The sequence below is a fragment of the Dipteris shenzhenensis genome, chromosome 13, assembly GCF_047967505.1.
Source record: "Dipteris shenzhenensis isolate YYH24624 ecotype China chromosome 13, Dip_SZ_1.0, whole genome shotgun sequence".
In the NCBI taxonomy this organism is placed as follows: Eukaryota; Viridiplantae; Streptophyta; class Polypodiopsida; order Gleicheniales; family Dipteridaceae; genus Dipteris; species Dipteris shenzhenensis.
This window is the reverse complement of record NC_141608.1, coordinates 31,191,291-31,218,153: the sequence shown is the minus strand read 5'-3', so window position 1 is coordinate 31,218,153 and position 26,863 is coordinate 31,191,291. Positions and strand designations below refer to the sequence as shown.

The 26,863-nt window shown below is 42.0% G+C and overlaps 1 protein-coding gene across 2 annotated transcripts in view; it reads left to right on the top strand.

The window, feature by feature from the left end:
• Positions 1 to 18,313, top strand: part of LOC147895289 (3'-5' exonuclease-like) — a 59,511-nt gene extending 41,198 nt beyond the window's left edge. Inside the window, exons 3-6 of one of the 2 annotated variants that reach the window (XM_087384078.1) lie at positions 322 to 452; positions 4,812 to 4,862; positions 14,302 to 14,412; positions 18,110 to 18,313. In XM_087384078.1, coding sequence (XP_087240204.1) covers positions 322 to 452; positions 4,812 to 4,862; positions 14,302 to 14,412; positions 18,110 to 18,175 — 359 coding nt within the window. In that variant the 3' untranslated portion in view covers positions 18,176 to 18,313. Of the gene's footprint in view, positions 1 to 321; positions 453 to 4,811; positions 4,992 to 14,301; positions 14,413 to 18,109 lie in introns of both variants that reach the window. The other variant, XM_087384077.1, reaches the window with a different exon arrangement.
• Positions 18,314 to 26,863: the final 8,550 nt, after the last annotated feature.

Sequence of the window (26,863 nt, the reverse complement as noted above, 5' to 3'; positions counted from 1 at the left end):
CGTACCCAGCTTCTGGGGTAGGTATATATTGTCCTATGATTTAAGGTCTTGGGTTTCCTAGGTAAGGCAACAGTTTTGTGTGATTGTTCTGCACTGGTGGGGTTAAGCTCCTCCGGGGAGCAATCTATTGACAGTCAAGTGGTTGATTGATTGTAATCAAATTAATGATGGTAGTATTGTCACCCCATATAGATGCTTCTAAGAGTTCCAGATTTATAAATTCAGGGTTTCGTTCTATTCTAAAGCTTTTCCTTCTTGTGCTGTGCAGGAATGTATCACTTTACTTTTGCGACTCATTTACATTGTGATAATCTTGTGCAGGGGCTCCACGGAGGAAAGTAGCCGTGCTGCAATTATGTGTAAATGCTGAACGGTGTGATGTGTTTCATCTTATACATTCTGGCATTCCTCCTCCCCTTAAGATTATTCTTGAGGATCCTTCCTTTATCAAGGTTAGTTTCTACACCAAGAGGCAATGCTTTGTAGGGTAGGTACAGGATATGTTGAACGCTTGCAGAGTTTACCCCTCCGCCTCATCCAATTCCCGACCCAACCAATGCTGATGGGAACTATATCCATCTTCTGGAGAGAAGTGCAACTCAAATCAATATAGAAAAACATCTCATCAGATCATTGCATTTCCTGTTTGTCATATGCATGGAGGTATTGATTGCATAATGAAAATGGATTAACTGCCGCAAAAAGGAAGAGAAAGGGAGCTAAGAGACAGCCCTGGCAGACCGAGCGCGAGAGAGAGAAGGCCTCGCCCGTGTGTCCACCTATAAGCATCTAACTAGAGCTCCCCGCATAGAGCGCAGAGACTCCTCTAATCTATTCATCTGAGAAACCCAACCTCTGCATAGTGCCCTCTAGGAAAGACCACTCCACCTTGTTGTAAGCCTTCTCAAAGTCCAAGAGAAGGATGGCCAAAGGTTGTGACTCCTTCTTGGCCCAATCCACTGCCTCCTAGAATGTGAAAATGTTGTCCAAGATGTTGCGCTCTTCATGCAATGTCCAGTGAGGTGATCTCTTCTGTCGGATATCTGACCTATGTCCCTCTTTGACGCAAGGGTGACTGTGGTCAACGTACCTCCACTATTGGGGGATCACTTGGTTGAACCGTGGTCCCTGTTGTTGGGGGGGGAGGGGTCTCCAATCATAGGCTCTTGCGATTGCTTCTCCGCGGGTGTCTCACGTCCTACTTTCTCTCTCTCCTTGCGTCTAGCTCGGCGCTTTCGAGCCAATTTACTTCGTTTCTTTTTCTTTTTCCCACTTGGGTCCACTCTCCCTCTGAAGGTGTCACCCAAGGGTTTGGGACTCTTGCTGCTCCTGTTTGGAGGGGTGGGTGTGCTTGCCCCTTGTGAGGTTAGGCTAGTCCAGAGAGAGGGCCTTGTTCTGGGTGTGCCCGCCCCCGTGAGGGTAGAGAAGGATAGAGAGGTCCTTCCAGGCCCACTTGCTATATTTGGGTCAGCCTATGTGCTGCATGGCAGCCCTTGGAGGCGCCTAGGGTTGCGCGTCAAATCCCTGTTGACCAGGGCACCTCTTGGGCATGTTTGTGTGCTGTGTGAGAAGCCTCTAGAGGTGTCCTCTGCTGCGCACTATGGAGGGCGTTGTGTGGCTACCTATGGGGCAGGATACCAGGCTGTTGGGTTAGCCCTGTCTTGCCAAGTTGGCCTCCAGGATAGACTTAGTTGGCCTATGGACAGGGGGGCCAGTCCCTGTATAGGGCTGTGTGACAGCCTCTATAGAGCAGCATGTGGTTGGCCACCTAGGGCTGCTGCTGGCCCTCAGGTCGGCCTGTATGGAGCAGGGGACCAGCCCCTTATGTAGAGCAAGTGGGGTTGGCCCACATAGCAGGCTCGTCAGCCCTGCTTGTATGCTGACCAATGAAGGGGTTGGGGCTATATATAGCCCCTCCCCCCCCCCCCCCCCCCCAATTCTTATTTTCGCATCTCAGTTGTGGAGCAGTTCTCCCTTTGTATAGTAGAGGTTTTCCCTAGCAGGCTGTTTTGGCCTGAGATCACTTGTAGTTTCTCTCCTCTGTCTCCCCTTTCTTGTTTGGTGTGTGAGGTTAGCTCTCTCTCTCTCTCTCTCTCTCTTCACTTCCGTTAATATCCGCTGCATTTCTCACACTTGACTCAACATCTCTTCACAAGAGTCAATTAAGTGCTTTGGGTTTTTTGGCAGTAGTTGTTTCTCCTCTTCATGCCCTCATCTTGAATGTAGTACTCTTCTAGTTAAGGTTCGGGTTGCTTGTTTCCCACTTAATATCCCACTACTGTGGCCAATGATTGCAAACAAGTTGGAATTACCCGTGTCAGGAAGAGCGCAGTCTCAGTATTGTTGTGGTGACAACAAATGCCCTTGAAGCATCAAATGTCAATGTTACAATCCATTAGGGCATGTTGCAATTAGGATCAGGGGCTGCTTCTGTCGGGCAAGCATGGATAAAAAGTCCTTTACAAGTGCATCCCACCCTCGTGGACTAGGCCATGATTCAATCTCAATGGTTGGCTAATGCCATAAGAGGCCAAGCTTTGGTTTATTTGTTAAGTGGCAAAAACTTTAATGCCATAAGAGACCATGATCCACGCTCAACTGGCTGCTTGATGTCGAAAGAGTCTCGCAGCTATCTACATCCAAAGTTGATCTGCCCATAGAGTAGTAAGGAGTCGACCCTACCTAGGATTGAAGGCATCTTTATCAAAGCTCTACTCAAATTGAGCAACATAATAGGTGATTGGCCAGGAGTGTCTCCTTGCTATCTTGAATTGATTGCGAACACGCTTCATGACCTTCCAAAACATTATCGAGTCAAAGAGAATCGATGTCCATGCCTTAGCTTTGAAAGCTACGAAAGCGAAGCTGATCTATAGCACAATCCACACCTACTAGCACTTATTATCATAATGATACTTCAAGAGAGTGGGGTTGAGGGCAAGTCGGGAAAACCATTAGATTGCTCCACAGGCACAAGTGTCCAAACTCTTGGTAAAGGCGGTCTTGGAATATAAAGTTGGTCCCCTCGCCGAAAGCGAGGATGTTGCAAGGTTAGCAGATGTCGGTACTAGAGACCCATCAGATACGATATGAGAAGGCTTGGGGTAGTGGTGGGGCGAGGAGAAGTGAGGGGGAGAAATGGGGGGGCCATCGGTTGAGGATTGGGAGCAAGGGGGAGGCTTAGGGGAAGTGTTGTGGGAACATGGATAGTGGAATCAAAGCAGAGAGGAGGATCCATAGGCTCTAAGAAAGGGAAAAGAGGGGGGGGGGGGTAAAAGCTTGGAGCACTAGGCAGAGCTGGAAAAGTGTTGGGGAATTTTGGCGAGGGATGTGAGAGGGGATTCATGACGAGAGGTATCATGGAAGTGGTTTTGGGAGGTGGCAAGTATGGGTCGAGGACTGCATAAGAATCTCATCTCCACCATGTTGCTTTTCAAGATTGCATTTATACTTGTGATAACATCCTAGTTTTACTTAGCATCACGAGGGGAGTCAACTTACTTGGGCGCCCTTTATCCCCTTGCAAGGCAGGGACGAGTTGAGAAGCAAGGACAGGTTGGCGAGGTATCTAAAGCCTTTGCATCTAAGGCACTGTTTGGGTGGGCCTGCCACCTCCGCCTTTTGATAAAAGAATCCATGAGAGAAGGTCATGAAAGAATCTCCAAGGGAGGATGCTAGGGTGGGAAATCACCACTTGGACCTTGCGGACCCCAACCTCCATGAGGACGAAGGCAGCTGAAAAAGGGGTCTCCAAGCCAGTGTCAAATGAGTGCCAATAAAACCACTTGGTATTTCTGAGCATGGCTTGGGAGATGCGAGTGGGAAGTGAAAGGGTGATGCATTGCCTCCATGCCCTTGACAAAAAAGCCATGGTATCAATGGAGGATGCAGACCAAAGTAGCATTGAGGTATAGAGGCTTGTGTAGATGTAGTGTGTGTATGGTGTTTGTAGAGGTGAGTAGGTGCAGTAGAACACGTCAGCTGTAAATTGTCACCTCATGTACGTGGCCTCCTTGTTGCAGAGAATTGTCACTTGCCTACGACCAACCCCAATACCTAATTGCATGTGGGAGTGAGGCCTATGTTGCACTCGACAATTGTAGATGGTGACCTCATGTATAAAGCTGTCCCTGAGGGAGAGACTCACTTGGAACCAATCCCATTCCTGCTTGTTTGTGGGAGCCCACTTTGCACCCCACCGCCATTTTGTCTTTGAGATCCCAAACAAAGCTCTCTCGATTTGCTGCTTGTCTTGCGAGGTTAGTGGTATCCTGATGGCAAGGGGAGTTAAAGGAGCTTCCACTTGTATGAAACCCGTATGAAACGGTAAGCGTTTCATATGTATGAAACCCGTGTCATAACAGCCCCAATTTTGGGGAGGACCGAGGCTGATGAGACTGAGGCAAAGGTGAAGGAGCGAATCATTGGAGGGGGGGCTTGTGAGGAGAGGAGCAGGTCGAGAGGTTGGCCTCCTCGTGATTGGCCTCAGTCTTGTTCCTCCCCGTTGCTGAGCTTCATCAAGAGCTCTCCTGCTTTAGGGGCTCTCCTATGAACATGGTTTTATTTTGTCTCCTCCTTTAACTTCTTGTTGTGGAGACAATTTAAGTCATCTTGGACATGGTAGGCTCTTAACTTCATGACACTTGTGCCCATGACAACTGCAAACTTCTAAGAATGAAAGGTCTTATTGTGAAGTATACTTTGACCATTTGTATTTCATAGATGATGATCAAACAAATTGTAACTATTTCCTTGCTCGCAGATTTTGCAATTTTATTGAAAGAATTGACTAATGTTACTCAGTTCATCAGGTTGGAGTGGGGGCATATGGAGATGCCATCAAGCTTCGCATGGACTACAAGGTTAGTGTGACAGGAATCAAGGACCTTAACGGTGTTGCAAATATAAAGTTAGGAGGACCAAACGAAGATACTCAACCAAACAGGTGTAGGAGTTTGTCTTCCCTTGCACAGGAGCTTTTGGGGAAGCAGGTCTGTAGTCATTCCCCAAATATTTCAGTCGGCTTGGTGCAAAGAGGAACTTGATGGGCTCTAATCAACTCCTTACACACACACTTTTTTTTTTTGGGGGTGATTTTTTTTGCTTTATGTTACAGAATCACTAGACGCTTGTGAATACTTGCATGATGTAATGAGAAAGGGCATATTACAAAATTTGTGGTTTGTCCACCTCTCTCAGTCAAAGCCTTATATACTAAGCTTGGGTGTACATCTTTGATCTAAAAGTCAATTTAATCTGCATGCAGATAACTTTTGCTAGTCCCTAAATTGGTCTGAATGTGTAAACTTTACACACAATGCACAATCACATGAAAACTTATCCTTTATGTACACATAAATGAAAATTGTGAAGGGTGCAATATATCTGTACATCTACATATTGAAAATAAAACGAACCCCAAACACAACTCTTTCCTCAACAGGCTGATTTCCAGAATTTCTCAACTTGCTAAAAAACATATTGCAGATATATTGATGGCTATGCATGCAACGTGATTGTAAGTTATCACTCCCAATTTGGACTCTAGAGTCATATTCTGCAACCCTTTCTAAGAGGTATTTAAGGGAAGAAGAACAAGTGTAGAGTGTTAAAAAAATGAGATATATATGGAAACATTGAGTCAGATTCTATAGAGAGATCTAGGCTAATTTTGCAGATTAAGCCCAGCTTTTCCTGTCCTAACACATCCTCAACTCGTCTCATCACAGTACCTCGAGCTTGTCTCATCACACGCCTACAGACATTGGGATTTGATCAGGAGATCATCTGGGCAGTCATGGCACTTTATGAGAGTCTCAGGCTGAGTTCAGATAGGCGCAGGTTGGACAGATGAGATCTTGAGTACCATAGGGGTCAAACAGGGTTGTCCTTTATCACCAACCTTGTTTGGCCTCTACATCGATGAGCTTGAGACTTTCATGGGGGCGTTCGGAAGGACTGGTTGCTCACTTGTTGGGATCATCATCAGGATTCTTCTTTATGCAGATGACGTGGCACTCTTGTCGTCCACACCCGAGGGGCTCTAGCGACACTTGGATGCACTACAGGCTTTTTGTTTATCCCATGATTTGGAGGTCAACCTTGGCAAGACCAAGGTCATGAACTTTAACACCCGGTGGGTCACCAGTTGAGATCGTATCCTCATATACTTACTTGGGGGTCATCTTCTCCGGCCCGATCTTCACGATGAGACCAGCGATGTAGGCCAGACTGAGTAGGGGATACGCCTCATTGGCTCGGCTAGAGAGACAATGCTTCCACTCTCATTTCCAAGACCCTCGGACCAAGGCTCTTCTCTTTGACTCCTTGGTCTGACCAGCCGGTATGTATGGCAACTCTTGTTGGGGACCTGCCATGTCAGAGATAGAGTGGACATGGGTGGAGTGCCTGCAGATTCTCATGCTCTCACGGATGATCCGAGGAAAACTGTTTGTACCACATCACATCATTCAGGCCGAGTTTGGGGCTTCTCCACTCCAGCTAGATGCAACCTTCAAACCATCACATATCTACACCGGGTTAGATCATATGGGGACTGCACATCAGGGAGACGGAGGTTGCTATGGTTGGCTCTCGATTCCTCCATAAGATTGGCAGCAGAGGGAGACAAGCGATGTTGGTATGCACGGACTCACAGATGGTTTGTGAGGCTAGGGTTTCACATCGATAGGATACCTCCTTTTCAATATAGTTTAGATGCTCCTCCGGTACTCCCACCCACCATCCCTATCGGGCCACACACCAACCAGGTCATTCGAGAGGATCTCCTGCAGCTACACACCTTTAGGACCTGGTTGGAGCCGAGGGAGCTTCAAGTGAAGCTGAGTTTCTACAGAGATTACTGTCTTCGTATTTCGGATCACACCACCGGGGTACACTGAGCTTCATATGCCTCACTCACTACGGATCTCCATCGGACAGTTTCGGGTATCATCACACCGCCTCCGCATAGAGAGCGGCAGAGTAGAGGGGATTCCTAGGGAGCATCGCTTATGCATATTGTGCGACTGTCAGGAGGTTGAGTCGGAGGAGCATTTTATTTTCAGGTGCCCAGTGTACTACGAGATCCGAGGTCTCTATCACTGCTTCTTCAGAGACGGCTCCGGGCTCCTTTCCAGATTCCTCGCCTACCCAGATTAGAGATGCCTCGCGGCCTTCATTCACGAGGGGGTCCGACACAGAGAGTACTTACTCAAGCGACGAGGCTTGGCCACATCATCACACACCTCTCAGAGCAGGATTACAGAGTTCTTCCCATCGAGTGACATTGATCGTCTAGTCTCTAGCCGCAGAAGACGAGACAGAGACCCCGACCCGACGACTGTAGCACGACACACGAGACATCGAGGGGACACATAGATCACTCTGGGGAACCTCCCGTCATTGTTTAGACCCGAGATACGTTCCATGGGAGTCATGGTGGCTCTGGGCTTGCGTCGAGCCTCATCTAGAAGACCGAGACGCACGGCACCCCTTGACGGGCGCCAGTGTCCCATCACCGGCTATGCACCAACCAGGGCGACATGACATACGGAGGATTCTGCTTTGCTCCAGTATTTTCTTTTCATTGTTACATCCAGATGTATTTGATTATGTATGATCAGACTTAGGATTTAGCATGGGTGATGATGCTCATTTCAGTAGCTCCACCCTTACTGTGATTTGTATCAGGTTTTCTTTCAGTCTCATAGACCCATTGGTCTTCCAAAGACTCTAATAAAATTTCTTTCTTTCTTTCTTTCTTGCTGCTGCTGCCCAGGTTGCTGGCTCCCCTCCTGCTGCCCAACTGGCTTATGTTACAGATCATCCGGGTTGCCTTGATGCTGCCTGCCCTGTCCATCCCCTTGCTGCTATTAGCTACTTTCACTGCTGCTATTGCCCAGTATGCACTTGCTGTTGCTCATGTTGTAGCTCATATGTAGATCATCTATGAGAAGACATTCCCAATGCCAATAGTGCTAAATAGTAGTCCCTAGACTGCTAACCATGCTGCTAACTAGTAGTCCCTAGACTGCTAACCTTGCTGCTAACTAGTAGTCCAAAGCTAGTAATTTTTGGAGATGGACAGAGCTGAGATCAGCTGAAATGAGATTGCAAAGTAAAAGAGGGCTGTCAACATGAAAAAATCCTAAAACCCTAGGGTGCCTATTTTTGATAGCTCATTTGATACTTCATGGTCTCTTTTTGCCTTTTCTTCTTGTTTTATGGCTTTTATCTTCTCACATCCTCTTCTCTCTCCACCTCTCGCTCTGTAAACCCTTCCCTCCTTTTACATTTTCATTTTCTGTCCTCTTTGTCAACATGTATTGTCTCATATGAAGTGGACATTAACTTTGGGCTTGCACTTTACATAGATGCAGTAGTGCCCTTAGATTATCCCATCAGGTAGGCTCACTGGTAACGGCATCTAGGCATCAAAAAAGAAGATTTGATGCGCACACGCAGACATATCATAAGGAGTGATCATACAGGGAACATCAAATTGCTTGGGGTGTGCAAGAGATAATCATGGGGATCTTGTCTCAAATTAAGCTGGAAATCATATGCACTGTAGAGTCAGCTGCTCTATTGATTTCGAGATAAGCAAGCCACAAAAGGTAGAGTAATTGCTTATTCTAAGAATGCATATTTTTTCATGTTACACTCGTCTTGGGTGTAGATGCCCTCTTAGAGGCTTCACCCATTCGGCTCAATGTATCTGGTTTTTTCAGTCTCATAGACCCCTCTATCCTTCAAAGACTTTTATTAAACTTACTTTCTTTCTGTCTTCTCTCCTCCTTAGTGATCTTTAGGTTGAGCATTGAAAGAATGGATGGATCCCCCACAAGGAGCTCATTGTACAATGCTTAATGCCCCCTGGATCAGCTGTGTGGTTGCTGGTCTGTATATTTCACAAACTCAGGCCAGTTGATGTAGTCTGTAGGCAGCCAGGTCAGCTCTATCTCACCTTTTTTTGTATGAATTAGTCTGTAGGGGGGTTTACAATCCAAGAAATATATACATTTGGTAATCTACTTCTCTCTCAAGGGACAAATCATTAGGCAAGTCAGGAGGAAAAATGGCTTTAAATTGAACCATTAAATCATGGAAAGAAAGTTTATGCTTTTTAACAACATCAAGTAAAAGTTTAATTATTTCAAGTGTAGAGATAAAATTATCGACAAAAATGAATCACAAAAGTTTAATTATTTCAAGTGTAGAAGAAATAAAATTATCAACAAAAATGAATCACAAACATATACCTCACTTTCTTGTTGGTGTAGAAGTAGTTCCAATTTCATTGAACAAATAATTGAAGAGTCACATCATGTTTCCCTCGAACCTATAAGACTCTATCATGCTTGGCAAATATAATGGAATAACTTAAATAACTCCACTGCAAGCTATGCCCAAGTCTATATAACCATTTGTGACCGAGGACAACATATGTTCTGTCGAGATGCATAATGTGGAAATCCAAAGAATCCTTCTTACCTGTAATATCCACCTCTACACCATGTATCATGGTGTCTTAAACTTTTTATCACTGGCCGTTGCAAGTGAGACTACATATTTGTGGATACTTGGACTCTTAGGAAACTTCACCTTCTTAATTAATGATTAGATAAAGCTTTTGCATTATTGGTTTTTGAAAAAGCTCATTCCATGGCAAGCCAGAGTAGGAATGGTCGACTATCGAAAAGGAGGAAATAGCGAGGAAAGGAAAAGCAATTGTTGAGGATGCTACTCCTAAGAACTGAATGCTCCTTTGGGTGCTATGGCACTTTGAAATGTTTTGTGAAATACTAACTACATAATGTCCTCTAAAACTTCTACGGACAGATTGAACAAAGGATGCTGAGACACTAAGCTTTGGAAAGCTAATAGCATAAAATTGGCTACCAATTGTTGGCATACATTCTTCCCACTACGAAGGAACGACCCAAATGGAGTTGCAAGAGATACTCCCTGAACTGCTTAGGGATAGAGTTGCAAGAGATACTCCCTGAACTGCTTAGGCGATGACAAAGCCAATGAGAATAGGTAATCAAAACTGAATGTCTGGGAACTTCAGAATACTCGAATGCACTCCTGCAAACTAAAATAATGCTATCTGCATGACCGCTGTGAGAGAAAGCTAGAATACACCTGCCTCCTCTACTGGAGTGATAACTACTGAGGGTAAAAGCTCTATCACCTACTTTGAATCTGGAACTATGGATGTCTCCTTGAGAAACTTAGAGAGAAAGAGAGAAAGCTGAAACTATGGATGTATACCAAAGATCTAAGAGATGACTGGTACTACGGAGCACTGCTCTAAATAAGGGAGACTATACTAGATGTTGCTCGAAGAAATGGAGGAGCTGTTGAGCATCCCTCTAATGAAACTATTGAATGGGATGCTACTTGAAGGGACTATGAGATGTCAAGAATTGCTAAGAACACCTGGAATGAAGTAGCTAACTATATGCATCTGGAAAAAACTAGGAGATAGGTGGAATATATCCTTCTCAAAAGAATGAAGCACTAAGGGTGCCTCTTGAAGGAATGGAGAGAGAGACAAGACTGATTAGCACACACAAAGGGAACTACTACCCACACAAAGGGAACTAACCAAGAGAACACTGGTCGTTGCTACTACTGGTGGCTTGGGATCTAATGAAAATGGAACCGCATGACTAACATCACGGAGTGGAGGAAACAATCATGTAAACTGTCGTATCAACTTGTCTACTGATTGGTACTGCAACCGCTTTCTCAATAAAAAACTGAAGAGGGGTACTGTGGAGAACATTGTTTGATTACTCACTGACTTCCAAGGAATCATCAATCTCACTGTTTGACTATCCTCACTGACTGCCAAGGAATCATCAATCTCCGTATGGCTAACCTCTACACCTCTACTTCTTCTGTGAGGGAACTTCCTTCTGCTAGGCCTAAAACTAGTCTTGTGAACTCCTGAGAGGCCCCCTCCTGATGAGCTTCAAGGGTAGCGGGATCGAAAACTCATCCCAGTAGTCCTAAAAACTCCTGATGAGAAGGTGAAATGCTAGTATGGCCATCGGATCTCCAAGGATGGAAGGCCATAGGAATTGACGTTGATGGTCAAAAGGCTTGATGGTGGAAGACACATCACAACCGTCTGTTGAAATTGCGTGGTCCCCCCAAGCACGGAATTGTTAAATGCAGCTTACTATGGAAATTGAATGCTCTTTTGGACTGGAAGACCCCAGAGACTCTAATGAACAAACTGTAACAAGGTAGTCCAATGAACTAAGCTCTGAGATGGAAGATGCGTGAGCAGATGAAGGATTGCCTATGGATGAAGAACTGACTGAGATAACGACTGCCGAAGGATAGTCCACGAAATTGTGCTCTGAGATGGAAGACCCCTAAGCAGATCGTGAACTGCAATAACACTCAATCTCGTTTTGGAGCTACTCGAAAAGGAACCAATCGTACTCAAGAAGACAATCCTACTCCTTGAACGCTTGCATGAGAGCTATAATGCTGGAAGGGTCCGTGATGGGATTCTACTAGACCTATCAATTGATAATGATTGCAAAAGGAAAAAAAATCCCCCCGTACTTTGCTGGAAGGTGTAAATGCGCACAAGTGAAGACAAGAGCCGACCCGATGCACGATGAAGGGAGGGAGGAAGAGGCTAATGGAGTATGGTGCTACCACTAGTCCAAGGTTAGGACAGAATACAAAATTCAACCATGCTCCCTCCTCTACCGAATACATCCCCATTACCGCGACTTGCTCTACCAAGACTCCCTCCAACGTTCTTGATATCCGAAGGAACAATGCTGCTTTGATGTCAATGTAACATGCACGGACTTATAGTGCGAAAACGTACTGAATGTGTGTACATGGAACACCAAAAAGCTTCCTAACCACCGTAAACTACTTTATTTATGATATAAATTGTTGGCGAAAATGCCCTACATCTGCTTGTACATGAATGCTAGAATGGTGTACAAAACAAATACACATCGGAGTAACATGTTGCTGTAAAATGATTGCAAAAATGTGGAAACTCCCCTATAGGCCACGGAAGCCTCTTGGCGCCTAAGGAGGAGGATGTTGGTCTGCTATGGCTGTGTTGGATATGCGAAGAACGGAACCAAGCCGAAATGCAAGGGAGCAAACAACAAGCTGAAGGAATGAAGTGTACTTGAAAATGCATAATGAAGAATGTACAAGAGTGGCCCCAAGCCAACTAGTCCTAAATGAACTAGGTGTACTAAGGCTAAATTCCCTAACTAGCCTACAAGGCCATACTAGGGCTAAGTGCTAATAAACCCCCCTCCATAGAATGGCTGAAGTATTTTGGAAACTTCTCAGGTATACCTAGAAACTATATCATGGTTGCACATGTTTGTCTACGATGGATATAGCAACCTATAATAGTACAGGAAGATTAACTTCATGTAATAAATGGTGCCAAAAGATGCCGAAAAACTTCGAACTTGGGCATGGAAGAGCCTTCATATCTTGGCATACCATGCCGTGGTGCCTACTTCAAACCACAAAGGTCCTTTTTTAGCCGACATACCTGCTTTTCAGAAACTTTAACCTCAAATCCTAGTGGTTTGATGACATAGACCTCTTCTAGTAAGTCCCCATGAAGAAAAGTAGTCTTAATGTCTAGCTAGCATACCTCCCAATGCCTATGGCCCTGCCCTAGTTCTACTTGTCAATATGTAGTTAGTATCGGCTCTACCTTTTGCTAAGGAGGGCTAGCCGGTGATAGGACAAAATCTGTATCAAGTTTTTGAGCATTGTATATAGCTGTGGGTAGGTACATAGTTGTACACATCTAGGGTAGGTGTGGGCTTTTGGCATTTGTGGAATTTTTTTTCACAAGCATGATGGACTAATGTATAGTTTTTTGAGATAATAAAGTATGTTTTGCAGGGACTTCATGGGAAATGATGAAATGCAATGTGGTTGTACCAAACTTCCAGAGCAAGGGTGTCCAGTGTGTGGTCAAGTGAAAATTTTTTTGGGGTCATGTAAAATCAAGTCATGAAGGGGTTTTTTTAAAATTTTCCTGAGTCAATGTGGTCTTGCATGCTACAGAAATTTGATATGTTTTGGTGCCCACGTCAAGGGGCTTTTCATGTGTGTGTATGGGGGTGCATGCAAGCTTTAATGTGCATGCTAATGTGTGGGAATTGTGTGACTAAAGGTCCAAAATGTGCATTTAATGTGCCTTGGGGGGATATTTGCATTTTTTTAAATGGGAGAGTGGTAAAATGTCATTGATGAGGTGGAAAATTAGGCTGAGGTGGCTGGACTGATTGGGAAGCATCCTGCACATGAGCTGAGGTTTGCACGTGAGCCGATACGAGGAATGTATGGGCTGGTTTAAATCATCTGACGGATTGTTGGCGACGTGAAGTATGAGCGTGGAGTACTTTGTGGGCAGGAGAAGAATACATACGCTGGAAGTGGATTTGTAATGCAGAGATGGTTGATGCGACCTGATTTGCCAGTCCCTTTCACTCTTGGGTCATTGACTGCAGCTTTGGGGAGAGTTACGTGCTGTTGTCCTTGATGGAAGCTTAGGAGTTTTGGCTGTGGATTCATAGAATTCTGAGGCTGGCTGTTCTCTGAGTTTTGGGGGGAAGTTCAGTTTTAGGTTTATTTGTTTTGGGCTGTGTAGTCTTTTGGCTCTCTTTGAGTCTATGTGATCCATGTTCAGTCAGTTTTTGTGGGGGTTTGTCTTGGTGCCTAATACAAAGACACATGCTCTGGAACATGGTTCATAAGCTCATCATCTACGAGCCCACATTGTAGCTGATCCCTATGAAGTCTCTTCAGCTTGCGTTTCAAAAGGGGATCTTGAATTGGTTTTTTGAGTGCCAAATATTCTGTGTTTGATCCACAATTTTAAGAACCCACGAGCGGTTTGTGCTGGCCATTATGCGATTCCTTCGTCTAATAGGGTTGGTTTGCTTTTTTTTGGTTGTAATCCAACTCCTTTCATTGCTTTCAATCGGTCAGTAATTTATGCTGCTCTACCTCTTAGAAGTACTTGGAAACTTGAGGTCTTCTATTTTGGTCACTACCATAAAATCTCAAATGGATGCTGGTCTATTGTCACAAAGACATATACTTTGTTTTCAACGTAGCATTGTGGTTCTGTCATCAATTGGTCTGCTCTACTTTCAAGGATACCTATAGTGTTTATAAATTGATATTACAGCCATTACATGCAGGCCTTTGTAATGATGCTGTGTAATTAATAAAAGTGGTTTTAATTTCTTATCTGCCATTGATGAGTGGCAGGTAGACAAAACTGGAAGCATTCGAACAGGTGATTGGGAAGTGGAAAAATTGTCTGTGCCACAGCTCCAATATGCTGCGACAGATGCTTTTGCATCGCTGTATATCTTCCAGGTAGGTCCAAAATTACTATTTAAAAGGGCATTGTGAAACATAAATATAGTTGTTCATTTAAGATATACTCTAATGCTGCTCTGGTTATACAATAATGCCGCTTTGGTTCAACAAAAATATCTTCTAGACAAGCTGCCCCTTTTCTTGGAAAGTCTCTGTTTCATCTTTCCTGCCCTTTTTTTTTTAATGTTCAAAAAATGCATTATAGGTTGTTATGGCCATGTGATTTGATTGAACTTTTAAGTACATTGCAGAGTTGAGGCTGGGTATGTCTACTGGAATAGTGTGAGTTGTAATGGTCTTTTTGACTTGATTAGTCTTGTTGTTGTGTAGCAAGATACTTTTCATGCGCCTTAAAATAGGTGTGATTGATGCACGTGCAAAGTATCTTGCCCATCGGATATGCGCTCATTCGTAAAAGACACACCGGAGCGTGATTTTTTACCGTTTGTGCATGAAAGTTGGTAAAAAACATAGTATAATATGACTTTGACCATGAAAATCATATCCAGAGTCCATGATACTTTGCACGAGGCACCTCCATTTCCTACTACCTGGCATATGACTTGTCTTACAAGTCATTTGGAACTTGATCAAAGATATATCTTTCAAGCTTCTGTAATGTTTTCATTAATGATATATGTATGCATAATATATATACATTATTAACCTTAAAATCCAAAACTTTGTTTCTACCGTGCTTCCGGTAGAGGTCAAAACTTCGAAACACCGTTTCTCGTCATGCTTTGTATCACCGTTTCCAAAACTCCTGTTAACTATGATGTTGTGCTTTCAAGTGATCATACGATTAGGAAGTAGATTCGATGAAGCGAAACGATTCATCCGTATTGAAACTCTTGGAAGGCAATAATTCCAATAGAGTGATAGATGTCTTCAAGTTCGTGGAGGCGTCTTTTCCTTCACTCGAAACGTAAATCGTTTGCACTGAAGAGTTGAGGCTAGACGAGCAGTGAGCCTGACACTCTTGGCTGCTGTGGAGGTCCTGATGTTCGTTGAAGAGGCGTTTTGCCCTCTTTGATTAGCTATTTCAAATCTGCTTAATCAGTCGAGTCGAACAGTTTTCCAACCCAAGTCAGTGTCACAAGAAACGTTTCTAGATCTTGACAAGCGTTTTGTCGTAAAATTGGTGTATTTTATATAAATGATAAAAATAGTGTATTTTATATAAATTATATTTCAAAAACGTTCCACGTTACGTATGTTTCTTAGAAATGTTTCGGGCAGAAATGTTTTTTCATGTTTCTACTGTTTGAAACGCCTTTTTTGGTTACACTGCTGAACACTCAAAAGTAGAAAATGATTTCCTTAGCTGTTTATGTTTTTCAAGTAAGTTATGTTTGACTTTCTCTGGAAAAAAAAGTAAGCTATGTTGACTCTTTCTTTTTGCTTCTCACCTTGTATAAAACCATAGATGTCAGGTCTCCTAGTTATATTTATATCGTTTCCCTCACCATCTCTATGATAAACTTGCTATTTTCAGGGACATCTAGTTTCCTATTTTGAAATTTCTTGTCCATTTAATAGTTTCCCATTACAATGGTGGACTTCATGAACTATATCCATTTTGATGTCTCCATCACATGGTCATCATGCATGGCTGCACTTTGGTATGTGGAAAAGCATCACTTAGCATTGATTTTGTTGATGTGTCTTCACATGTTACAGCTTTTTTTTAACTTCTCTAATATCCATTGCAAGGGCAATTCTTCCATTTTATTTGTCTATTTTGCCCTTCTCCTCTATGCATACTATTTAGTTGATTTTCTTCCACATTTTGTATTTTTTGCAACTTTTCTTCCAAGCAAGCTCATTTTCCACCTCATTCATCCATTCTCTTATTGCGGTGGCTTGTTCAGACGGTAAGAGATCCATGTCTTTTTGCAATTTTTCTTTGCCATCATTCTCTCCTTTTCCTTCTCTTAGTTCCTTGAACGTACTACATCTCGTCCTTGTTGGCATTTTGTTGTTTTTATTTTCTTGCATGTCTATGAAGGTGACTAGTACTTGCAATTCTTCTTGCTACTTGCTACTGTTGATTACTAGACCATACATGCCTCCTATCATCACAAAACCTTAATCCTTTAGGCTTTGTGATGTTGCAACTGCAACTGCAACTCCAACATACGTAGATGGCCTGAATCTACTGACCCTTTTACCATAACAAGTGCTTGATCATCCAACATATGAAGCTTCGTTAGATAGTAAAGATAGGGCTCACGATTAGAGTGATTATATATTCTAGCATGCGCACTTACGTTAGCCATGACTTTGATCAACATTATCATAGCTCTTTAAGATCATAGGCACAAGCAATTTTGGCGCATTCCATATTTATGTGTTTTTCGTGTCACAAACAGTCTAGAAGTATATATGCATAGGCACAAGCAATTTTGGCGAATTGCATATTTATGTGCACGCACGAACACACGCACACATGCAATATATATATTAATAGTCCTTGTCTTTATCATTGTTTTGGATTGGAAAATGATAAATTATACAATTTTCTTGTGTGGCGTTCAATGATAGTCTTTTTATGTAGAAGATATATTTAACATTATGACAAATGATGTCTTGCACTAGCAACATTATCGTCATTTTGTAAGATGGCAATCTTCAAGTACCATTAAGTGTCTTATTCAAGAATGTGTACAAATGGTTGGCGATCCAAACGTTTCAAATAAAGACCAAGACAAGGACTATAGTCATATAATTCTACCTCAAGAGACTTATGGCAAGAAATTGTAACTATAGTGTTATACATATATTTCTACCTCAAGAGACTTATAGCAAGAAATTGTAACAATTTCTTGATGTATGAAACAATTTCTATAGTGTTATACATATATTTCTACATCAAGAGACTTATGGCAAGAAATTGTAACAAACAATTTCTTGCCATAAGTCTCTTGAGGTAGAAATATATACATATATTTCTACCTCAAGAGACTTAGGGCAAGAAATTGTAACAATTTCTTGATGTATGAAACAATTTCTATAGTGTTATACATATATTTCTACCTCAAGAGACCTATGGCAAGAAATTGTAACAAACAATTTCTTGCCATAAGTCTCTTGAGGTAGAAATATATGTATAATACTATAGTCCTTGTCTTGGTCTTTATTTGAAACTATCCGATTGCCAAACATTTGTAGAGCTTCAACATTATCCAATCTAAATGTTTTATCCAATCGGAACGTTTCAAACAAATAAGAAAACAAGGACTATAATTTTAATATACTAGTTCATTAAGAGGCTTATAGTAAGAAATCTATAAGCCTTTGGTTGAAGTAATTTTAATATACTAGTTCATTAAGAGGCTTATAGATTTCTTACTATAAGCCTCTTAATGAACTAGTATATTAAAATTAGAGTCCTTGTCTTTATCTTTATTTGAAACATTTAGGATTGCCAACTATTTGTAGAGGTTCTTGGATTACACACTTAATGGTGCTTGGAGATCGCTATCTCATAAAATAATAATAATTTTGTTAGCGTCATGACATCATTTGTAGACTCTTAAGATATTTAGTGGATGACATCATTTGTAGAGACTCTTAAGATTGCTTGGAGATTTGATGTCTCATGGAATAGCAATAATTGTGTTGGGGCAATTATGCTTAGATAAATTTAAAAATTGTGCTTGGTTTCATGGAAGCTATTGGTTTGTTACAGGTGCTAATGACATTTCCAGACCTTGTCAAAGAAGAGACACATCTTTGCCCTCATTTGATCACCTAACTTATCTCGTATTTACACGATTTTTTGCAATAAAGTTTTCCCTATAACCACATTGGAAAAGCAATGATTCAATCACATTTGTTGGGGTAAATTTTAGCATCAAGCTTTGATAAGGTGCCGTTTGTTCAAGGATGGGGTCGGTCTAGGCTTTCATATATAATAATTATGTGTAATTATAGTTTACAAAATTTATGTAAGCTTTTGGATAGTGATAATAAGAAGAAATCAGCGCACTAGATTTTTGATATTCACATGGCTTCAAATAATAGTAATGTAAAGTTTGTATATGTTTCTTGAGGCAAGTAGTGAAGGATCTTATAATTTATGTAAGCTTTTGGATAGTGATAATAAGAAGAAATCAGCGCACTAGATTTTTGATATTCACATGGCTTCAAATAATAGTAATGTAAAGTTTGTATATGTTTCTTGAGGCAAGTAGTGAAGGATCTTATATGCATTGGTGCATGCATTTTGGAAAGCTCGACCTTTTCTATAAGCGTGCATGGTTGAGTCATGCACATAATATGAGGAATTGTTAATTCTTGTACTGTGTTTGCAAAGACATAAATATGCAATAGGGCAATGAAATTATGTAGTAATGACTCGAGGCATAGTATGAGAAAGTTTGACCTCCCTTTACCAAGCGTAGTGTCCAACTTGTGCTATCATCTTGACTCCTTGCACTTGGGGGTGGGCTTAATGGATATTAACAATGTGTATGTAAATACCAAGTAAGAAATTTGCAATGATTATACATTGAGAGTTGCTATGGATAGAGACCAAGATAGCCCTCCCTAAGAAGTATTTATGTAGCATGATTGCCACGATTTAGTTGGTGAGACTTGTGTTAGAACGGTAAGCAATGTCATGGAAAGGTGTTCAATGATCTATATTAGCTGAGTTCAAATAGTGCATGTTATGCTTGCTTTCGGCATATTTGGTGCCACCATATGTACATAAAAATTATTTGCTATTAAAAGCAACTTATTGTAGGTAGTCTTTGTATTTCTTTATTGAGAAAAAAGACTCAACATTGGTGGTTTAGTCTGAAATTTCACAGATGCATTTGAGCGCTAATATGGCACATGCCAGTTTAGTGGTAATGATCCTCAAGTGGGTTGTGTGTATATGTTGGTTTCCTTATAATATATTATGGCCGTTGTGTGGTGTGCTCCCTTCCTTCTATCTTCCTTCTCCCATTTGTATTTGGCATCACAGCATGGGTTCCATTGTACTTTGAGATTGGAAAATGATGCAATTTTTCATCATTCGAATATTCTTGGAGTCCCCCTCATCGTTCATGTACATTTGAACTTGTTTGAGCATCTCAAAAAGTTTAATTCAAGGTTTGAATATTGCATGAGCAACTTGATATCATGTGCAAACAATGTTTATTGGTATCATGAACCTCTTTATAATGTGAATTCTCCCAAACAAAGTACATATAATTGAAGAGGGTATTGTCACTTTCCATTTACAAGGGTAGTTAACATATGCTCAATGTGAGTAAAAGAGTATGTTTAAAGCATATCATAACTTTTTGATAATGGTCCAAGCTTTTGGTCTTGTAACAGTATGAATTCCTTAATCATAGTTGAGGAAGCGTTCACTAAGGAATTTGATTCATGGAAGCTTCATTTATTTTCATGTTGTCAAATGGTTTTGATTCAATTTTACCAAGTTGTCATCCTCGTCTTAGCAAGATAGTTTTAGTGTTCATTAGCTTAAGCCATTATAATGCAAGATATCATCCATTGCATTTTCATGTAATAACTACACCTTGAAATCCCTTTATTCTTGCATATTGAATGACATAATGCATCTCAAGCTAGGTTTAAAAAAGCTTGTGGATATAGATTAGTAAACAACATTGTTTTATTGGATTTGCATGGATTGTTTCTACATGCTCTCTTGCCAACATATGGAATAGTTAATGGTATGTACTTCACAATCCAAGTAATTATTTGTAGTTCCTCTGTAGCTTCAATACTATTAGATGTTGAAAGGTTGTGACTCATCGCTCTAGAGAATCATCCATGGATATTGCTCTTTTCTCTAGAGAGTAATTGCTTACAAAGCCATTTCCAAATCTTTTCATTGAATCATGTTTTGGTTTTCTCTCACTTCTACTAGATATACAAGTATCTTCGATAGGCATCTCCTTCCTAATCTTCTGATTGTCTCTCTCTATCCCCACACGATATTAGAGCCAATTTTACACTATTGTGGGGACATCTACTTTTATGCTCAAAGAGGTGAGCTATCTAGACAGGTTTGGAGTGGACGTTGTAAAACCATAAAGGCTTTGTGTGTTGGATGAAGCCTTGAATTACACTATATTATGATATTCTCCAGTACATAAATTCAGAAGAAATTCCAAAGGCATCCTTGAAGCATTTACAAGGTCATTCTAAATGATAAAGTAGGGAGGAAGAGAGAGAGAGAGAGAAAGAGAGAGAGAGAAAGAGAGAGAGCACACGATATAGCTACTTTGTACACTATATTGTATTGAACATAATCATGAATATATACATGAGAACCCATTAGGGTTGGGGTTAGGGTTTGCCCTTAAGGTATGGTGCAATTTACACCATTCTCAAGAGTCCCTCTTAAATTACATTGGGTAAGTAGAGGGTGCATGTACAAAATCTTTTTTGTGTTTTGTTTGGTGCATATGATAGCATTCAAAACTAAAAAAGAAAATAGGAAAGAATTAGAGTAGTATGTGCGTGTGTGAGCAAGGTGACTACGTAGCGAGAGCCTATACAATGAGTACAACTTATTAGATCATGTACATAATGTGCATTTTTCCCTCTTATGTTATCGGGCATCCTTTCTCTTTGAGAATAAAACTTGGAAGACTGGCCGAAGGGAAGAGAAAGGAAATTATGTAGAAAGTAAAGTCCACCTGGATCAAAGACTGATTGATCAAAAGATGATTGCGTGAAGAACAATGCTTATGGTTGCATGTTGAACATGTCATAAGCCATCATAGACTGTGTAAGTGCTTTGTAGGATCAAAGACTGATTGATCAAAAGATGATTGCATGAAGAACAATGCTTATGGTTGCATGCTGAACATGTCATAAGCCATCGTAGACTGTGTAAGTGCTTTGTAGAAGAGACATTCAGATGTGAAGCTAGTCTTGTGACAAATAAGGGTGCCACCAAATCAAAAGCAATGTATGCTGTAGTAGAGTAATCTTTGTCATATGATGCAGGAACATAGAAGATTGCATAGTCGGTGAGGACAGAGTGATCTAGGGGTTGCATAAAAGCAAGAGCCGAAGATGCAAGTATGATACACTACTTTGTTAATGAAGAGGCTTGTAAAACTAACAAGATATGGGAACCTGTCCAATCTGTCTGCTCAATTGTCATGAGTTGAAGGTCATCTAATGTGTGCATAGCTAAACATCCATTGGCATGGGATGTAGCATTTGTCATAGGCTTGTCAAGAAGGAACTGACAGCTTTAAAGCGTAAAAGCTCGAAACACAATTGAGAAAACATACGATATCCTTGAGGCATATGCGGTGTCGAATGCTGATGTCGGGATCAAATCACTAATTTGTATCAAGTAAGGACTATATACAATAGCCATAAGTGCATGTTGAAACATCGAGGTTCCCCAGGTTGCACTATGGCTAAACCTGACGATGTTCACTACATTAGGGCAGGGATGCACTAATGCATAAATGTCCTCATGCTGAGGAATGATATGCTAATCAGAGGTGGGGATAACTGGATTCAAACATGATGCAATGTGGCATGATCGAGCTGATGTTGGAATGTCCGGAAGACTGATCTACTGATGAAAACTGTCCGAAGATATAACATGCTTCGTATCAGAGGTAAAAGCATCAGTGATGGATGTTGGAATGGAATCACCAAAGAGCTGAATGCGTTATGGCATGTATCTTTGCATGCTACTATAGATGTGAGTGCCTCATATTGAGGACTTACCTTGTTGAAAATATGCATGATCAAACTTTGTTGTGTATCTGCATCATCTGTGATGGCAATAGATGGAATCGGATCCATTCATGAATATGATGGCTGTACTTCAATAGAATCAGACCGTGTTGATGTAGATGGGAGTGTCTCATGTTGAGGACTTACTATCAAGCGTGCCTCATGCTAAGGGGTTATCAAGAAATGTGCATGATCAGAGACACACTTAGTCTAAGGAAGGGTCCAAATTGATGATATGCCAGTGAGAGGTCACATGCTGTTTACAAAAGTGTGCTTGTGCGACACTCAGTGCTGAGGTGGCACTGATGATGTGGGCATAATGATGTGGCACTGTGTGCTGATATAGCACTGCCATGTGTCATGATGACGATGTGGCATGCTGATTGTACAAGGTGATGTGGCACTACCATGTGTCATGATGACATGACAAGATGCTTACTGTACTTGTTGACTGGACCTACTGACATGGCAAGTGAGTCATCTGATGACATGGACATCTTGCATGGCACGGATGATATGGATGCACTTGATGATGTGGCAATGTCATCGGTGCTGACATGGATTGGTCAAGTGTCGTGACACCTTCAGATGGGGATGGCACGTGTCAAAAAATTATCCAACCTTAGTCTGCCAACCGGAATCCACGGAGATTTTGATGGAATCTATAGATTTGTTGACGGATTTGAATTGCGTCGTCCTACTCGGCATGAAACTTGTTGTGCATGCGTCGATGCTGAACGGGAGTCGTGTCAGTCGTAGAGACATTTGTAGCTTTCGCTGTTGCTCTAGAAACCCATGAGGATGTGATACAATGTTTAAGGCTGCTCTGCATTGCTACGTCTGATGGTTGGATGGAAGGTGCTATGCTTGGCACTGTAGGCTCGCCCGTGAGCCGTAGTTGAAGAAGTTGGTTTTTTGTGTTGATGGAGCTCAAGTCTGGCTATTGGTGCTACTTGGTCCATTGATGTACTCATGGGGCTGCTAGTCTTGCCGACTGTTTTGCTGGAGAAGCTTGTTTCGCTAGAGTTACGTAGGAGTTGACCTTTCGAGGAGTCGGTAGTTCAAGATTGTGAGGTTACGCTATGGTTCCTGGGTCATTTGAAGGAGTTAGGCTCGTTGAAGGAGACATCAATTGTGTCGCTGGCTACATGTACTCAGCTCACAACTGCTTTTAGTTGCTTGGTTGTAGTAGAGAGGCTGCTCATGAGCCATCGTGTGCGTTCGTATAGCTGTGTGTCGCCTCTAGAGGGATTTGCAGCTGTCTGCTGGCCACTGTTTGGAGCCTTGCGAGCTTTGTGAGTCACAGCTTATGCTTTGAGCTAGCTGTTGTACGAATCTATAGCTTGTGTAGGAGCTCGTTGTAGATGGTTCTTGTTAGTCTGTAGAAGCCGCCAGGCTAGGGAGACTCTAGAAACTCGTGATGTAGGATGCCCAGTAGCTACTGTTGATAGGGGCTTGCTGCTCTATGAAGTATTCAGTGTGTTGATGCCTCTGTGGTCTCGGGAGATGTTGGACCAGAAGCAAAAAGGTACAAAAAATTGAATCGTGAGCCTTAACTCTCTGCAATACTAAAATCTCTCAAATAGTCACCTCTCAAAGAATGAACTAAGAGAACTCAAACTGAGATAACAGAAGCTCCACGTGACAGAATTGGAAGCTTTTTGATCCAAAACAGAGACAAGGAGTAGCACTACGATGAGAGCTAGAGAAGGATCAAAGAAGCCTAAAAAATAATGGTGTGTTCCCTCAATGGAGCAAGGGCTTGCGCGGTCTCACAATGAAAACTCTCACGCAAAGAATTGAACCTCGCGAATCTCACTCTCGGGTAAGGAGGATGCCTCACAAGGAGGGTTTAGTGACTTGACAAGATGCAAGGGCTTGGGAGCACCTGGTGCTCTGATACCATGATAAAGTGGGAAGTGAAAGGGAGAAAGAGAGGATTGCACACGATATAGTTACCTATACACTATGTTGTATTGAACATAATCATGAATCTTTAAGGTGGTTTTCGAGGTAAATTGGCCATCAAATCGAAGAAATATATCATCTAAACCTATTTGAATTGCTTCAAGGTATACTTTTTAGAGGTATTCCAAGGTGTAACATTGTGATTCTTCTAGATCAAAGAAGCTATTGGCATAGATTAAAAAAACTTTGACATTCACCTTCAAATATTCAAAGGCACTTCGATATCAAGGTGAATCTCAAGAAAGATGGATTGCACATTAAGGGCAATTATGAGCAAAAAATTTGCACACATAAAGGGTACTAGTGAGGTGTTAGTAAAGGGTGTTAAAAAATAGGATTGAAAATTGAACCTAATAGTTTTTGAGACCATTATATTTTACGGTAACAATTTCCACATATGAAAATGTAGGGCTAGAAACTTCTTAGTCTATAGAAAGTTGTGGAGTTCCATTTGAGATACTATAATAATACTAGATGAGAAATTGCAAAAAGAGCAACACATGATGAGGTAAATTCCAAGGCACCGGATATCCTTATTACATGTTTAAAGGAAATGTCTTTGCAGGACAAGCAAGAAACTTGACACTTGAAAAGGATATTTGTATTAAAATTGTTAGTAATCTATGAGGGGAACTCATTGGCAAACAAGTTGAATGTATAGAGGTAACAAACACACACATTATTAGCAAAATTGGCAGTGTTAACACATTAATCATAATAATTTGCACAAACGAAAATTGATATGCTACGATTGTGGAAAGGAAGGGCAGATGGCAAGAGATTGTAGATAAAAAACCAATGGTAACTAGAAAGGACCTAGGGGAAAAAAGCTATATACACATGCAATAAAGGTGGCTCAAAGGTGGTAGACAATAGCTTAGATCAACAAGAGCAAAGTGTTATAAGAGAATGGATGGCACTTCAACAAGTTCAACAAGAACGATTGACACCAGTCAAGCTCAAAAAGAGTAGTTGAAGGAAATGACTCATGCACAAGAGTTATTTTCGTATTTGTCAAATGATATTATGGCATGTGAAGATGGCAATCCTTATAAAAGAATGCATTATAGTTATAAGTAAGCATTGTTAGTGTGCTTGGGTAATAGGTTGTTTGGTTTAGACATTTGATACATAAATTCTTGAGTACCTATGCGTCTATCTAGCTTGGCGATGATATAAAGTTAGCAATTGAAGCCAAGGTTCTCTTTAATAAGAAATGGATAATGTTTACTCGAAATGGAATTCTTGTTCATGGTATGAGACATGGTATACTATATATGGAACATGGGAGGACAATATGCACTCTTGCTCATAGCAAAACACATTTGTAACATTGAAGGCATGAACACTTCAATTTCCATACAATTTGTGAATGATAAAAATTTGGTGCATTGTATGCTAACGACCATGAAAAACAATTTATAAATTGAAATTTTTTAAAGAATACATGGCAACTTACGTCGTGTGAGCTCCTCAGAGCAGAGAAGACTGCTGCATCTACTGTATCGAGGCAAGGTCTCGTCTAAGACCCCTCTCCTTCACCCACCACTGCTGCTTGACTAGAGTCGCCTCCTACTAACATATGAGACTAGACTCGGTAAGAACCTGAGCTACCTGAGCTGCCATATCCCCCATGGGGTCCCAATCGTGCTCCCACAGGTCCACTATCCTGCTGCAAACCGCTTCTCTGGAGTAGATGGAGTCTGGGATCCGCCGGCACGAGCGGGGAGGTAAGGAATTAGAGGCTGAGTCCAAGACTAGGATGACTGGGGCATGGTCAGAGAGGGTCATCCCTGGAACCACCCTTGACTCTCCACCTCTGCCTACTACCCAATCACTGACATAGAAACGGTCCAACCGCTCCAAAAGTCTGCCTCCCTCCCTCCTGTAACCTGAAGAGAAGTCCAGGCTCCCTGTCCATCTGCAAAAGGAAGGCTCCCTCCAACTGTCCCGACCTCCCATAGCAAACAAGAAGGAGTCCCATTCCGCCTGCTCTGCCTGAGCTATACCGAGGAACTCTAGGCCCCCTCCCTGCTGATCCTCTAAAGCCTCAAGGTTATTGAAATCCCCTCCTACAATCCAAGAATCCATCTCTGGCAATAAGTCTGTCAAAGAGCTCCAGAAAGCGGCTCTCCGGTCGGGGAATAGATATTGAGGATGCCGATGTGGGATCCCTCAATATTCAAGCCCACCCAAAGCACTCGTCCTGGGATCAAGGTGCCAAAACCACACACATGCTGAACTAGAGAAGCGTCGATGGAGGTACAGATACCCTCGCTCCTCCCCTACTCACCAATCGAAGGTTCCCAGTGGGTGTGGGAGCGTCCTGTGAGGACCTTCCCACACTTACTAGTCTAAGAAGCCGAAAGCTTGTGTTCCTGCAATAGGAGCACATCTACCCTTCCCACCAAAGCTAGCTGGAGCTCCTGTCTGAGCACCATCTTCTTGGGGCCATGGGTTCCTGATGAGTGGAACCCGTTGACGTTCCAAGAGATAATGCGTATACTCATGAAGAGGAGAGATGGGCCACAAACAACTGTTTGCTTGCGGTCGATGTCGAGGTGGTTGGAGGATGTCCAGTTTGCAGATGAAGGCGCTTGTATGAAGGTTTCGAAGGAGAGGCCGGATCATTGGACCCATCCTCTAAAACCTTCTACAGAGGGGAAAGTCCCTTCGTCCCATGGTGGTAAGCTCTCTCTAACCAACTCGAAGCCTCCGCCAGGGAAATACTGTAGAAGCCCACTAC